Source organism: Aricia agestis, chromosome Z, assembly GCF_905147365.1.
Source record: "Aricia agestis chromosome Z, ilAriAges1.1, whole genome shotgun sequence".
In the NCBI taxonomy this organism is placed as follows: Eukaryota; Metazoa; Arthropoda; class Insecta; order Lepidoptera; family Lycaenidae; genus Aricia; species Aricia agestis.
This window is the reverse complement of record NC_056428.1, coordinates 38,403,947-38,419,882: the sequence shown is the minus strand read 5'-3', so window position 1 is coordinate 38,419,882 and position 15,936 is coordinate 38,403,947. Positions and strand designations below refer to the sequence as shown.

The 15,936-nt window shown below is 35.6% G+C and overlaps 1 protein-coding gene across 1 annotated transcript in view; it reads left to right on the top strand.

Moving 5' to 3' along the window:
* LOC121739166 (proton-coupled amino acid transporter-like protein CG1139) overlaps positions 1-15,936 on the top strand; it is a 75,460-nt gene that overhangs the window by 23,399 nt on the left and 36,125 nt on the right. The window contains exons 2-3 of the mRNA XM_042131509.1: positions 9,281-9,352; positions 14,925-14,984. Coding sequence (XP_041987443.1) covers positions 9,282-9,352; positions 14,925-14,984 — 131 coding nt within the window. The 5' untranslated portion in view covers position 9,281. The remainder of the gene's footprint in view (positions 1-9,280; positions 9,353-14,924; positions 14,985-15,936) is intronic.

Genomic DNA, 15,936 nt, shown 5'->3' with positions numbered 1-15,936 from the left:
ACAGACAGACAGACAGACAGACAGACAGACAGACACGTCAAACTTATAACACCCCTCTTTTTTATGTAGATGTTTGATTTCACATAACAAGTTTAAGGATCAATTCACAGCGAACTGAATCGAGATAATAATCAGCGAGTTGGCGGTTGTAGGTTGTAGTTCACTTGGAGGTCCCCCGACACACCTTGACAACAATTATGGACTAAAATATTACTTTACACAAGTTGGGAATTATTTGAACTTAAATGCAGTTAATATTATTTCATTACTTTTTAAAGTTGTTTGGCGGGGGTTTTTTTAAATTTCTTAATTTAATTTTAACATTTTTATTTTTAACATACATTAGCGGTCCCCCGACACACCGTGACAACAATTATGGACTAAAATGTTATTTTACACCTAGGAATTATTTAAAGTTAAAGTCAGTAAACATTATTATTTATTTCATTACTTTTTAAAGTTGTTTGGCGGGCTTTTTTTTTTCTGACGAATTGCTTGTGTCGTAAAGATTCAAGATTTAGTGGAGAAAGTTTGGTTGTGCTGTGTGAACATAGCTCACATGTGTGAATAAAGCTCTATTATAATAATTATACTGCTATACGGGTATGGACTAAAAGACTTGTTTAAAATAATTGAAGACGTTAGTGGAATAACCAGATAACTAACATTTTATAACATAAGGACAATTACAAAATTTTCCCCTTACAATTTTAACAAATCTTGTAACTTACCTACTTCATCAGATATTTCAAATCATTTCTCCGGCCCTAAAGGCACCATTTATGCAAAAAACGGCAATTTTTGAACTGTTACTTACCTGCTTCTTCCACTCACGTCTTTAAATTTCATCAGTCACCAGTCACCACCATGGTAATACACCTAGCGGAATAGAGCAACAATCTTGAGCTGTCAAACGAAACCAAAATTGGTTTCATCTGTGTGTAAAAATATGTGTACGTATACACTTACACAAGCATGATTGAACATGATTTCTATGAGAATAAATTGTCAACGTGCGGCACGTGCCGACTGGACGTCAAAAAAGAGTGCTGCTGTCATGTATCACACGTCTCTTTTTCCACGCAGTGTTACTGATAGTGACATCTCACTTGCTCAGGCCTTTGTTTCTCTATTCCGCTAGGTATATTAACTTTATGGTCACCACTCACCATCGAAAACAGAGTCGGTTACCAATGTTCATTCTTATTGGTTTAAAGAATTATTTTACTATTGAATTAGTCAAAATTTTGATACTTAAGCATAAACCTATAAATATGACAGTATATATATTAAGTCTATGGAAACTACGAATAATTTAACCTAAGGAAGAGTAACTCCGTCAAAAAAATTGCGCCAAGAGGCTACAAAATGTGACCCGAATACATGCATACTTTATGCATGTGTTCGGTACACAATTTTGTGAATAAAATAAATAAAATCGTTGACAATAACGGTCACTTAATACAAGTGACAGTTATTGTCAACGGTTTTTTTTCGTAAATTTGAGTGTTAGTGTTGCGACTTGCGTAGCTATAGCATTTGTCATATTGTGGTGTGCGAAAAGGAACCAAATTTGAAACGGTTGAAGTATGGGGGTTACGTTTCCTTATTTGTTTTTTCGTAGAATAGAAATTAAGAAATATTAGGCCTGGAGATACTGACACAAAATTCTTGGTCATTTGTACCAATATGGCGGTTTTACAGGGGTATAATTACGTAATGGCAAAAAGGAAAATGATTGTCATAGCGCTCGCACTGGCAGCCCAAACACGTGGGCGTTAATCGAACGTGTCGGATAAATAACGAGTGTCGAACGATTTGTTCCACAAAAATGGTTATATTCAGATAGTCGAAAAAAAATAAGTAGGCGAAAGCGTAATGCCATACTTGTCGGGTGCGGCTTACTACCCGCCATACCGACGCGAATACGTTAATTTTAATAAAAAATTGAACTATTTGTACCAGGCAAATTTTTGCATAGCTAATCATCGTCGAGTAGCCATTCACGAAAATCACCTTGCCATACTTTTCCGACAGCGCCCAATGGCCGCCATACCACTGCAAAGGTGTATTTTTTTTTTCGCCAAACGATTTGTACCACCCTGAAACTTTTTTTAACAGTTCCCTGTATGATCATAAATAGGACCCTGATAATGCCATACCTGTGGGAGGCAGCAAATATGAACTATATTATTTCAAATTCCTAAGATTTTATATGTAATTTCAAACGGTTTTTCAAGTATGGCGCCACTTTTTCCCTCTACTACAAGTATGGCAAATATAATAATGGTCACATTGTATCGTATAATTTCCAAAAATCCAAATGCCATACTGGTACAAATCGTCCAATTTTTATCACTTTTTTGCTCAAGTCCGAGAGTCATCCCGCCCCATGGTTACAATCTGTAACATTTTTTTTGGTACAATTGCCAAATGACGAGACTACCAATGATGCCATGATGTAAAAAATGATTTTACGTATTTTATAGTCGTATTTTTGAAACGTGTCAAATAAATAAGTATTTCAAGTATGGCAGCACTTTTTCGGCCTACTAGAAGTATGGGAAAAATAATAACGGTCATATTTTATCAAATACTTTCCATAAATTAAAATGCCATACTGGTACAAATCGTCTGGCAAAAAAAAAAAAATACACCTTTGCAGTGGTATGGCGGCCATTGAGCGCTGTCAGAAAAGTATGGCAAGGTGATTTTCGTGAATGGCTACTCGACGATGATTAGCTATGCAAAAATTAGCCTGGTGCAAATGGTTTAATTTTTTAATTAAAATTAACGTATTCGCGTCGGTATGGCGGGCTGTAAGCCGCACCCGACAAGTATGGCATTACGCTTTCGCCTACTTATTTTTTTTCGACTATCTGAAAATGCAAGTATTTTTGTGGAACAAATCGTTCGACACTCGTTATTTATCCGACACGTTCAATTAACGCCCACGCGTTTGGGCTGCCAGTGCGAGCGCTATGACCAACGAATAAGGAAACAGATGGAGGCGACATAACTACAAAAAAGTGTGGCCGGCGCCATATTGCCAAGAACTAACATGGCGGTCTGTAGTGATGGGACACTCGGTTGATATTTGTCGAGGACATCGATAAACTAACATGTTATAAGTGAGTGTCCTGTTATATTATATATTATATTGATATCAAAAATGATTTTTTTTATATTATATAAAAAAAAATATCATTTTTGCCTATTTTGTCTCTATGTATTATAGTACATACTACATAGAGACAAAATAGGCAAATATGTTTTTTTTTTTTATATAGGAGCCTCCTTAATTTTAATAAAACTATTTAATTTATTTTAAGTTTATTAATTATTATTTAAGTTGCCATTATTGATATCGGGCAAAAATTACCAAAAAATCGGACAAATACTAGTTGTACTCGCGCACGAAGTGTTTACAGTTTATTTTAATTTTACCATCAATTATTATTATTATTAAAGTATGTATACAACTGAGTATTTTGTGAACATTTCAAGTGCCTATTTTTTTCGCGATATATCGAGACCGTTGATATTTTTTCAAATATCGATGTATGGATATATCGATATTTTCTTTCAATTTCGACATCCCTATAATACGACACTTTGACAGTTGATGTACCTCGGAGAACCGGAACATAAAATGGCGGATCGGCCACAGTATTTTGATTTGGTAGAGACCATTATGCCGAGTCCACTTATAAAAGTCAATGGCTATGACCATAATTTTCCTTTTTGCCTTTACGTAATTATACCCCTGTAAAACCGCCATACTGGTACAAATGACCAAGAATTTTGTGTCAGTATCTCCAGGCCTATATGATTAGCGCGCTATTTGTATTTTTTCATCGCAGCGTCACGTCGCGTCGTGCCTCTCCTCGCTTCTTTGTGATCGAGCCTCAGACTCTCTCTCCCTGTAATAAGATAAAAGAGATAATAATAAACATTATGGTCAACAATATGATTGACGTATTAGGTACAAAAACACGACAAAGACGCGTCGAGGACGAGACACAAAGACGGTCATCGTCTCTTTAAATGAAAATACATTGGTTCTTTATATTTGACCGACCTGACCTTAATATCAGGTTATTCTGTACCTACTCATTGCTTTTCCTCATGCCGACCTTTGCGAGTTAACTGGCGACGCAGAGAAAAATTTGCAATCCTACAAGAAGGCGTGCGCGTGGGAGAAATAAAATAAATTACTGCAATATTTTGACGCTACACTTAGGGTGCAGCACTAGCATATACTTACAATAAACAAAGTTCCACTTTTGACAAGGTCTGTCAATATTGTTACATTATGAAGGGTACAAAATGTAGGATTATTCACTGTTTGAACTAGTACCACTGATCTCCATTATACAAGTACGCTGGATCTATGATACCCACTTTTTTTTTGACTAGTACCCTGACGTCTGACGTCGACGTGACGTCTAACGCCCCGCTGACCTTTGCGTAAGAATGTTGAATTTTCTATGTTCAGTTTTTGCTTAAACTTATAATGAGTTTTTGGGAATTCTCTTCGATGCAACAGAAATGTCAAAAGTTGATGTACCATCTCAGAAATTGATTAATAGGCAGATGGCAGTACTATGTCATTTGGCAAAGTTAATGGTCATGTCATTGATGCATGTGATCTATCGGTTGGGTTCATAAAGTTAATAAGTATACCTAGCGGAATAGAGCAACAATCTCGAGCTGTCAAACGTAACCGAAATTGGTTTTCATCTGTGTGAAAAATATGTGTACGTATACACTTACACAAGCATGATTGAACATTGACAACATGAGACTAAATTGTCAACGTGCGGCACGTGCCGACTGGACGTCAAAAAAAGATTGCTGCTGTCATGTATCACACGTCTCTTTTTACCACGCAGTGTTACTGATAGTGACATCTCTCTTGCTCAAGCCTTTGTTTCTCTATTCCGCTAGGTATATTAACTTTATGGTTGGGTTTGAGTTTTGACACAACGTGACCAAATTACGAAGGTCAGCCATCGGCCAGTAGGAATTAATTTCTGTACCTCCTAGACCAGCGGTTCTCAAACCAATCTTTTTTGTTTGAAAAGTGACGTTTTTGACGAATCCCTACCAAAAATGTTTTGTCATTGATTGAATTGTCTTCATGCTGGTGTCTAATAACATTTCTAGAAACAGTATGTATTTGAGAATGGCTGTATAAGGGCGTTCGCTGCGCCCGGCGCGGCCACCCGCGAGGCGTACTTGTTTCATGGCATCCCATAGAGCAGCGCTGCGTGGCGTGAGGCGTTAGCCGTCGCACGCGGCGCGTGTAGTGGTGCCCGCCCCGCGGGCGACGGTTCAACAATTATCTAGACGTGACAAATGGGCTGATTGGCTGACGCCTTTGTACACGTCGGCGTCGTCGTCTGTTGGCTAAGTAATATATTAATAAAAATTCCATGGGTATCGACTGTACACCCACGCGATCGATATATTGGCCGCTGCGAGAGACGGGTGACCGTCGCGGTCGCGGGCGGACGGCGCGGGCGCCCGCGCCGGGCACGCAACGGGTCAACGCAGCCGCGAACGCCCTTCGATGTAATGGATGTAGCAGTATGATGTAATACACGTATCGTTAATGCACACTTTTATGCAATTGTAATTCAATGCTGTAACGCTGACCGCTGTACAGTGTAGGAACCCTGAAAAATATAATTTTATCTGATTGTACTTACTTAGACCTGATTTCTTTACGTGTTATTTTGCTAATAAATAAGGACCCTGAGCCATGTAAGGCCACACTAACGGGAAGATGCTTGTTATTCGTTTATTAACTTAATAAATTAAGAAAACAAATTATCATGTAATGCTCTGTTTTATAAGGTATCATAATAGTATACATCTCTTTTTAACCTAGCTTCAATAGCCATTTAATAAACTTAAGTTTTGTTAAGCTCTTCTAAATGGCCTTGCAAGGAACACAGCTCCAAACAAGGCCAATATTATACATCAGTCGTTTAACTTGAAAATAGAGTTACAAGTATTTATTTATTTGCTTTTACTAAAACGACATTATAATTTCTTTCAATTAAGCAACACATTAAATGCTCAATATATTTATATCATTTAAAAAAAACTATAACGAACATTGCTTGATCATCATCTTTTAACTAAGAGTATATTAATGGAAATTCATTAAAAATTGTAGTAATGAGTATCACATTGACAGCTAATGCAATCAATTTTTTTTTTAAATCTTAAATGGCCTTCTTATGGGCCCGTTCTTAATAAGGCCAAAATGTTTAATATGCGTGTATAAGTTTAATAATATTAATAAGTAAAGATGTTATAAAAAACAATATTATTTTAATTCTTACGGTACGTATTTATAACTAAAAACAACTGTTTATATGTTAATGATTTTTAGATCTTCTTTGTAAAGTTCCTGTTCCCTGGCAAGGCCAACTATCAAATCTTTGGTTGGGTCTTATAAGGAACCACCGGCCTTCCTAGGAACATTATTCATTAACAATATTTTAACTTAAATCGAGGCATAAGTAGATTTTCTTTTATTAGTACTATACATACGACAATGCCCTGTAATTAAATTTGAGATAGATATATGTTATGTAACTAAAAAATAAAGTTTTTCAGGGTGCAGAAATTACAATTGTAACCTCGACAACTAAAGTCTACAAACAGTGAGATCTCACTGCCACAATTGTGGCCTTAAGTTTTATGAATCTAAGTGTGTAGTAAAAAGAATATGTCTTACTATGACGATTACTACGACTTTTTAACAGTTGGCCTTCAAAGGAACATGGCCTTACATGGCTCAGGGTCCTTATGTTTAGGAGTGTCGAAACATACCTAGATATAATATTTTAAAGAAAATCCCAATGTCACTGTCCTCTGTTTTTATTCTGTTTTTTTTTTTTAATTTGTTTTAACGTTACGAATGACGCTACTTTTATGGTCCTACGAGAAGATAATAGTTTTTCAGTTTTCACGCTTACGAAGTTTTAACTGATAACTAGTTTTCGCTTGGAGTGAAATGTATATTTTTTCTATGTTAAATCTTTACAGCATTGTTGCGTTTATCTGTTTATCACTTAAGCTGTTATTATATAGGTATAGGTAACTAGAATGAAAATATTATAACCATGGGCGTAGCCAGCCTTGGGCTCAGGGTGGGGCAGCAGTCAACCTATCGTTGATTGTTGTTAGTATAAGAATTCTTTTTTTTGTTTAATAAGGCACCCTATAATCACGGGCATGATAATTCTCTCTCTCGCAAACTATTCAGGTTAGACAAAAATTATATTAAAAACTTCAATATGATTTTTAAAGACCTATTCATAGGTACCCCACACGCATAGGTTAGATGATAAAATTTTTTTTGTTGGTTTAAGGTTTACCATTTATGACGTACAAAAAAAACTACTAGCTAGATCTCGTTCAAACCAATTTTCGTTGGTATTTTTTAAAGTAATGTACATCATATACTTTTTTTTGAATTATCATGCCCCTACTTTGGAAGTTAGAGGGGGGGGGGGGGGGGACACACATTTTACCACTTTGGAAGAGTCTCTCTCGCAAACTATTCAGGTTAGAAAAAAATGATGTTAGAAACCTCAATATGATTTTTGAAGACCTATCCATAGATACCCCACACGTATTGGTTGGAAGAAAAAAAATTGTTTCAGTTGTACCTATGGGGACCCCTCATTTTTTATATTTTTTCTATTTTTGTATCAAAATCTCAATGCGGTTTACAGACTACATCTACTTACCAATTTTCAATAGTATAGCTCTTATAGATTCGGAGAAAAGTGGCTGTGACATACGGACGGACAGACAGACAGACATGACGAATCTATAAGGGTTCCGTTTTTTGCCATTTGGCTACGGAACCCTAAAAAACATAATGCATATAATTATATATAATATAATAATTTATAGCAATTAAGAAATTTAAAAAAACCCCCGCCAAAACAACTTTAAAAAGTAATGAAATAATATCTACTGAATTTAAGTTCAAATAATTCCTAACTTGTGTAAAGTAATATTTTAGTCCATAATTGTTGTCACGGTGTGTCGGGGGACCGCCAAGTAAACTACAACCTACAACCGCCAAGTCGCTGATTACCTATCTCGATTCAGATCGCTGTGAATTGATCCTTAAACTTATTATGCGAAATCAAACATCTACATTAGCGGTCCCCCGACACACCTTGACAACAATTATGGACTAAAATATTACTTTACACAAGTTAGGAATTATTTGAACTTAAATTCAGTAGATATTATTTCATTACTTTTTAAAGTTGTTTTGGCGGGGGTTTTTTTAAATTTCTTAATTTAATTTTATTTCATACTTTTTAAACTTGTGTTGGTTATAGTGCAGAATAATTCCTATCAACAGAATCATATTCTCATGATTACCATCTATCAATGTCCTTTTCGATGAGGCCGTTAATATGAGCCCAAACATGAAACCTCCACTTTGGGTTCATAGAAAGCTCGGTTCCTATAGAATCAAGGTGATGCTGCAGCAGCAGTATGTAAATATTTACTGTTTATACTTTATCTACTTCTTACTGGTTGTCACAATTAAAATGAGCCCAAACACGAAACCTCTGCTCTAAGTTGGCGAGGAATTGGATATCCTATTGATTACCAGGTGATGCTGCAGCACCAGGTCAACTTTCCATTATTATGTGTATACGTATATTGTATATTCACAACTGTCACGAACTAGAATGAAATATAAAACCCATCAAACGACTACAAGTGGCTAACGGCCTTTCATGAACCAGATAAACTCTGATTGTCCAGCACTGAGCAGGCTGATGATGATGAATTATAGCTAAGAACACTCCCGATTATGTCAGCTTTCAAACAAAAAAAACTAGATCAAAATCGGTCCACCCGTTTGGATGCTACGATGCCACGGACAGATACACACACAGACAAACAGACAGACAGACACGTCAAACTTATAACACCCTTCTTTTTTATCGGGGGTTAAAAAATGGTTTATAGCAAACCTTGATTGAGTCTAGATAATTAACTCTGAAATTTGGTTAACAATTGAATCATGTGCGTTTTTTACCTAGCATTTTAAGTATAAAAACATACAATTATACAATTTTCATCATCCATTTTATTAGCACAATTGGTAAACAAAAGTAAGGCTTGAGTAACTTTAACATTATAAACAGATTTTCAGTGGTTGGTGGATGGATTTTTCTCTTATATTTACGAACGCAATTAAAATATAATTTTGTTTTTGTTTCAGAATGAGTTCAGCAAATGGTAACGAAAGTATCCGAAAAGGGAGCCAACGTAGTAAAAGAAAAATGTCAAAAAGGTAAATTTTAATAAGACAAGCGACTAAGGGACGATATTCTGCTTTTTCTTCTCGGCACTTATATTTTTGTAGTTAAGTATATTGTTATTGTCTTGTTTATTTTCATAAAATAGTAAAAAAAAAAAATTAAGTACTGACAATTTATGAAGGATGTCAAATAAAAAAAAATGCGACCAATTCGCCGTTTGGTCGTGCGTCTGCATCGACATTACAAAGACTTAAGAGGGCGACTAACGCAAAATATCAAACATCGTCCTTCTCTCTTCACACTCACACCATAGAATTAGAACGTAAAAATGGTGTCTTTAAAATGTTTTTAAAACCCTGGTACCCCTTAAATCAAAATAAGTACCCGAAAACAGCTGTGCATTTAATTGTTTTTACTTTTTAATTAAACTTTATTTATGCCAAATTTTAAAGCTTATTTAGCCCCCCATTTAGTAAGCTCTAAACTTAGCGCCATCTGTTATGAATTTTTGGAACTAACTTAATTTGATTAAATTTACGCATAAACCCCCCCTTACAACCCCTTTTTCCAGTTAAAAAGTAGCCTATGTCCTTTCTCAGACTTAAGACTATCTGTGTACAAAATTTCATTACAATCGGTTCAGTAGTTTTGGCGTGAAAGCGAGACAAACAGACAGACAGAGATACTTTTAGTATAGATTAATCAATTATCTAAGAATAGTTACAATACAATTAATAGATATACAGAATGTAACAAAACTAAGTGATAATACTTAACTTAGAGTGTGTATGGGACATGGGGAAATAGAGTTCGCTGTGAAAGTAGCAGCTCTGAAAGAATTACCTTTTTATACTTTATATTAATTTGATTTATTTTGCATGTAGTATTTGTTGTTATGGCGGCAACAGACATACATAATCTGAGAAAATTTCAACTCTCTAGCTATCACCGTTCTTAAAATACAGCCTGGAGACAGACAGACGGCCAGACAGACATCGAAGTATTAGTATAAGTAATAGGATCGCGTTTTTACCTTTTGGGTACGGTATCCTAAAAAAATGCTATTTCATCGCTGCTACTTCCACAATGAACTCGATATAGGGGACACATACACACCCTAATAATGTATTATCACTTAGTTTTGTTACACCCTGTGTAATTACTAATGGCTTCAGTTCTGCGGTCAACCGCATTATAATGCACAATTAACATAACTCGTTAGCTATAAACCGGTTTTCATCATTACCACTGTACCCGTTTTCATTACTATCAATCCAATAGTAATGTAAACGGGTACAGTGCTCCCAAAGTGATAATGCGCATAGAAATTTTCGTAATTTTTCGGCAACGACCGTATTTCCCGAGCGTCGGAAGTCGTCGCTGCAAGCGCTGTTTTAAACTTAACTTTAAGAAAAATAGCGCTTTGCAGCGACGTAGAGGCGCCTGACGTTGCTTGGACGCAATGGTAACGCCACGTAACGCCGCGATGGCCTCCCGGTGAGTTAGCGACAGCGGACAGCCACCGGTTTTATTATATTTACTTACAAGGTGAAAAATGCAAGTTTCATATTACATTCGGGTGTTTTCGAGATTACGACAATTAGCGAAGATTTCCATGCGCATTATTAATATGGCCGTACTGTACTGGAATGAAATGGACTGAATTGCAACACAGCGCATTCCAGTGCCCGCATACATTATTCCAGTAGCAATCCAGTGATCCAATCACTGGATTTGATTGTAAGCCAGCCATTATTACTAGATCTTGCACGCGACTATACCTGTGTTAATAGTTTATCCCATAAAAAACTATATTAAAAGCTTTTATTTAACTTGCTCTGTATGTATATGTAAGTATGTATGTTCGGGTGAAATTTTGGAACTCAATTTTGAAGCAGATATATTTAACCGATTGAGCTGAAATTTTGCATACATTTTTAGTTTGGATAACAATATACGATGTGGTATGAGGCACCACTCTAAATCTAATATGTCCGACAATCCAAGATGACGAAATAGTTATTTTCTATGCATACCTACAATATTATGGATATTAAATGAAAGGGCTTTTTGAGAGTAACTCGAAAACGACTAAAATGTCATTCTACATCCAATATGGCGGCTCACCCAAGATAGGGGAATAGTTATTTTTAATGCACTACTGCAATATGGGTATCAAACGAAAGGGCTCATTGAGAGTAACATGAAAATGAATGTAATGTCATTCTACATCTAATATGGCGGCACATCCAAGACACAGGAATAGTTATTTATAATGCACTTCTGCAATGTAGGTATCAAATGAAACGGCTCATTGAGAGTAACTCGGAAACGAATGTAATGTCATTCTACATCTAATATGTATTTATAATGCACTTCTGCAATGTAGGTATCAAATGAAACGGCTCATTGAGAGTAACTCGGAAACGAATGTAATGTCATTCTACATCTAATATGTATTTATAATGCACTTCTGCAATGTAGGTATCAAATGAAACGGCTTATTGAGAGTAACTCGGAAACGAATGTAATGTCATTCTACATCTAATATGTATTTATAATGCACTTCTGCAATGTAGGTATCAAATGAAACGGCTCATTGAGAGTAACTCGGAAACGAATGTAATGTCATTCTACATCTAATATGTATTTATAATGCACTTCTGCAATGTAGGTATCAAATGAAACGGCTTATTGAGAGTAACTCGGAAACGAATGTAATGTCATTCTACATCTAATATGTATTTATAATGCACTTCTGCAATGTAGGTATCAAATGAAACGGCTCATTGAGAGTAACTCGGAAACGAATGTAATGTCATTCTACATCTAATATGTATTTATAATGCACTTCTGCAATGTAGGTATCAAATGAAACGGCTTATTGAGAGTAACTCGGAAACGAATGTAATGTCATTCTACATCTAATATGTATTTATAATGCACTTCTGCAATGTAGGTATCAAATGAAACGGCTCATTGAGAGTAACTCGGAAACGAATGTAATGTCATTCTACATCTAATATGTATTTATAATGCACTTCTGCAATGTAGGTATCAAATGAAACGGCTTATTGAGAGTAACTCGGAAACGAATGTAATGTCATTCTACATCTAATATGTATTTATAATGCACTTCTGCAATGTAGGTATCAAATGAAACGGCTTATTGAGAGTAACTCGGAAACGAATGTAATGTCATTCTACATCTAATATGTATTTATAATGCACTTCTGCAATGTAGGTATCAAATGAAACGGCTTATTGAGAGTAACTCGGAAACGAATGTAATGTCATTCTACATCTAATATGTATTTATAATGCACTTCTGCAATGTAGGTATCAAATGAAACGGCTCATTGAGAGTAACTCGGAAACGAATGTAATGTCATTCTACATCTAATATGTATTTATAATGCACTTCTGCAATGTAGGTATCAAATGAAACGGCTCATTGAGAGTAACTCGGAAACGAATGTAATGTATTTCTACATACAATATGGACGCTCATCCAAGATATTATACGTCATCCAAGATTTTATACGTGGGAGAGCCATGCTTCGGCACGAATGGACCGGCTCGAGCGGAGAAATACCACGTTCTCACAGAAAACCGGCGTGAAACAGCGCTTGCGGTGTGTTTCGCCGAGTGAGTGAGTTTACCGGAGGCCCAATTCCCTTCCCTATCCTCCCCTATTCCCTTCCCTTCCCTTTCCCTACCCTCCCCTATTACCCTATTCCCTCTTAAAAGGCCGGCAACAAACCTGCAGCTCTTCTGATGCTCGTTTGCCCCCTTCTTTCATAAAAAAAGATAGGGGAATAGTTATTTTAAAAGCACTTCTGCAATATGGGTATCAAATAAAAGGGCTCATTGATGAAAGTAGTAGAGTCAAGTCAAGTCGTGACGTGTCGTGTTGTGACATAACGTGACGCGACGCGACGTGTCGTGTCGTGTCATGTAATGTTATGTCAAGTCCAGCCGGGTTTTAGTAAATGCCCGGTTGAATCCGGTCTTTCTTGTTAAGTAAAATTTAACTTTTTAGTCATGCAGAAATAAACGGGATATAACAACTCGCTAAATATAGACACGGTTTTTCACTGGTCATAATCAAGTTCGATTTCTTAAGGACTTACAGTTAATTAGATTATAACAAATTCTTGAAACAAAACAAACTACCGTCGAACAAACAAAGAAATCTACCCTGAGATATCTTAAAACCAAAAAATAAATTATAATAAAAAAACTTAAGCTTTTAGTTAAACACTCTGTAAAGAAGAAAATAAATTTCACCTTAAAATGTTTAACTATTAAGACGTTATAAACTTATAACCTCAATATAATATTATTATACAATTTGTATGATTGATAATAAAAGCTTATAATTTATTTTTTCACTGGGATAGCAAATGCAGTGCAGTTTCTTTTCTCCAAAGGGTATTTGCTACTATCATACCAAATTTCACTAAAATTGGCCTAGTAGCTTTTTGCGTAAAGAAGTAACACACATCAACACGTCATCCATCGTTTCAAAGTTTTACATTCTTCGTCAATGAGTTTCTTAAATACTAGAGTAGCAATGTCTTACAAAAGATTCTCGTTATGTCATTATGTATGTGAGATATGCCTGCAGGCATCTTCGAAGTGGCAACGCGTTGCTACCGTAAACTTCCAATCTAGTTACGTTAGTAACATAGAATATCATTGTTCTTCGTATTATCAAATTTTAAACACACCAGCTGTATTCGCGAATCGCTATTTAAATTAAATATACCTACTTTGATAGAACGACGTTTTTGGGGTACCGGAGTCAACAAGGGACCCTTATAGTCTATATAGGTCCGTCTGTCTGTCTGTCCGCGGTTTTGCTCTGAGACTATAGGACCTACAAAGCTATAATTTGGCATGAATGCACATATTAATGATGCCGACAAAATGGTACATGAAATCATAAGATTTTTTTATGGTACCTACAGATCAAGCGGGGTGAGGTGTCGTTGAATAGTTTTTAAAAAAAAATTTTGACTACTCATAAATCATTTCCCGATTTAGGGATCCGTTTGTGAAATATTAAGTTTTAAAGTGGAAAAAATTGTTAGAGTCCTTCTACCAGCTAAACAGTTGCTTCTGGTGTGAAAAAATTCACGGGAGTAGGAAATATGCTGAATTTAAAAGGAAACCTATCATGGCTAAGAAGACTTCATAAGTTATTCAGTAATAGTCGATCAACTAAAAAAATGTATTCGGCGAAGTATAAGGGAACCTTTTGTTCAAATTCCTTTGAAAGTAACTGAGATGATGTTGTTAATACTGTAAAACACGTTATAAATGTAATGTAACACGCATTCATTGACCATACAAAAATTAAAACAAAAAAAAACTAGCGGTATTACGGATAACGGAACCCTACATTGCCGTGGCCCGACACGCACTTGGCCGGCTTTAATGGTTAAGGAGGCCTTTTCGCGATAAAAGATAAGAGATAGTTTGATCTAAATTCTAAGACCGGTTAGATAAATCATAAGTGGTTATTACGAGTTGAGCAGTCGAAACATAAGATTATTTGAAGTTGGAACGGTTGTGTTTGAATTTTGTTTTTTTTTTCAGCGTTATGAAGAAAGAAAAAGACAACGTTTTCCATATTAGTGGCAGTATTACAGACATGAGGTAAGTCCCATAAAATATGAATAAGTTATGAAAAAGACGATGCATAAAAATTGCTTACAAAGGTTATTTACTACAAGATTTTAGACAACAAGGACTAACTGCCGCACTCAGAGTGGAACATTAATTTTACAGTTTACTTAAATGTAATCAATTAAAAATTTTGACATAAGCTACATTATCTGTCAAACTCTTCATTAAATTGAAGGTTAATCTAATTAAAAGTCTCTGAGTACGGCGCGGCGGTAAAACATTTAGTCGAGTGCGACATAAAATATCTGGGAAGCTTAGTTATGAAAATCTGAAGCTTTATTTTTTCAAATTTTAATTTGACAGACCCGATCACATTTTAGTACTTGAAAATAACTTAACAAAAAACAAAATAACTTAAAAAATTTAACCCACCAAGTACCAACTAAGAAGTCTGATTTTTATACCATGATAACTAGAGACATGTGGGAAGCCTCTACAAGCGTAAATTGACACGTTCGAGCATGTCGCGAAATCCCCTCTTGTCCCCCCTATTATTATTACTATCGATATCGTTGGAAACTGAAATATAATAATTGATAGTATTGTAGTTATGTCTATTGTGGTATTAGTTATACATAACGCCCGCAACTCGTTGCGCCAAAATACGTTTATTGCGGGGAATCGTACATATTTTCGGGATGAATCCTATATCCTTTATACTCAATGTATTTCCATACCAAATTTCAGCAAAATCGGTTCAGCGATGTGGGCTTGAGCCTTGAAGTGGTAACAGACAGACATACCTGTCTGTCCGTCTGTCACACTTAGCATTTTTAATATTAGTATGGATTTTCGGTAGAATTTGTTGTTATCAACTAAAATTAATTAGTTGTGCTGTGGTTACAGATTGGAAGCGGCGGTTGAGTCACCTTGAATCTGAAAAACGATAAGTAGAGATTTATGTTTTAAAACTAAATGTTTT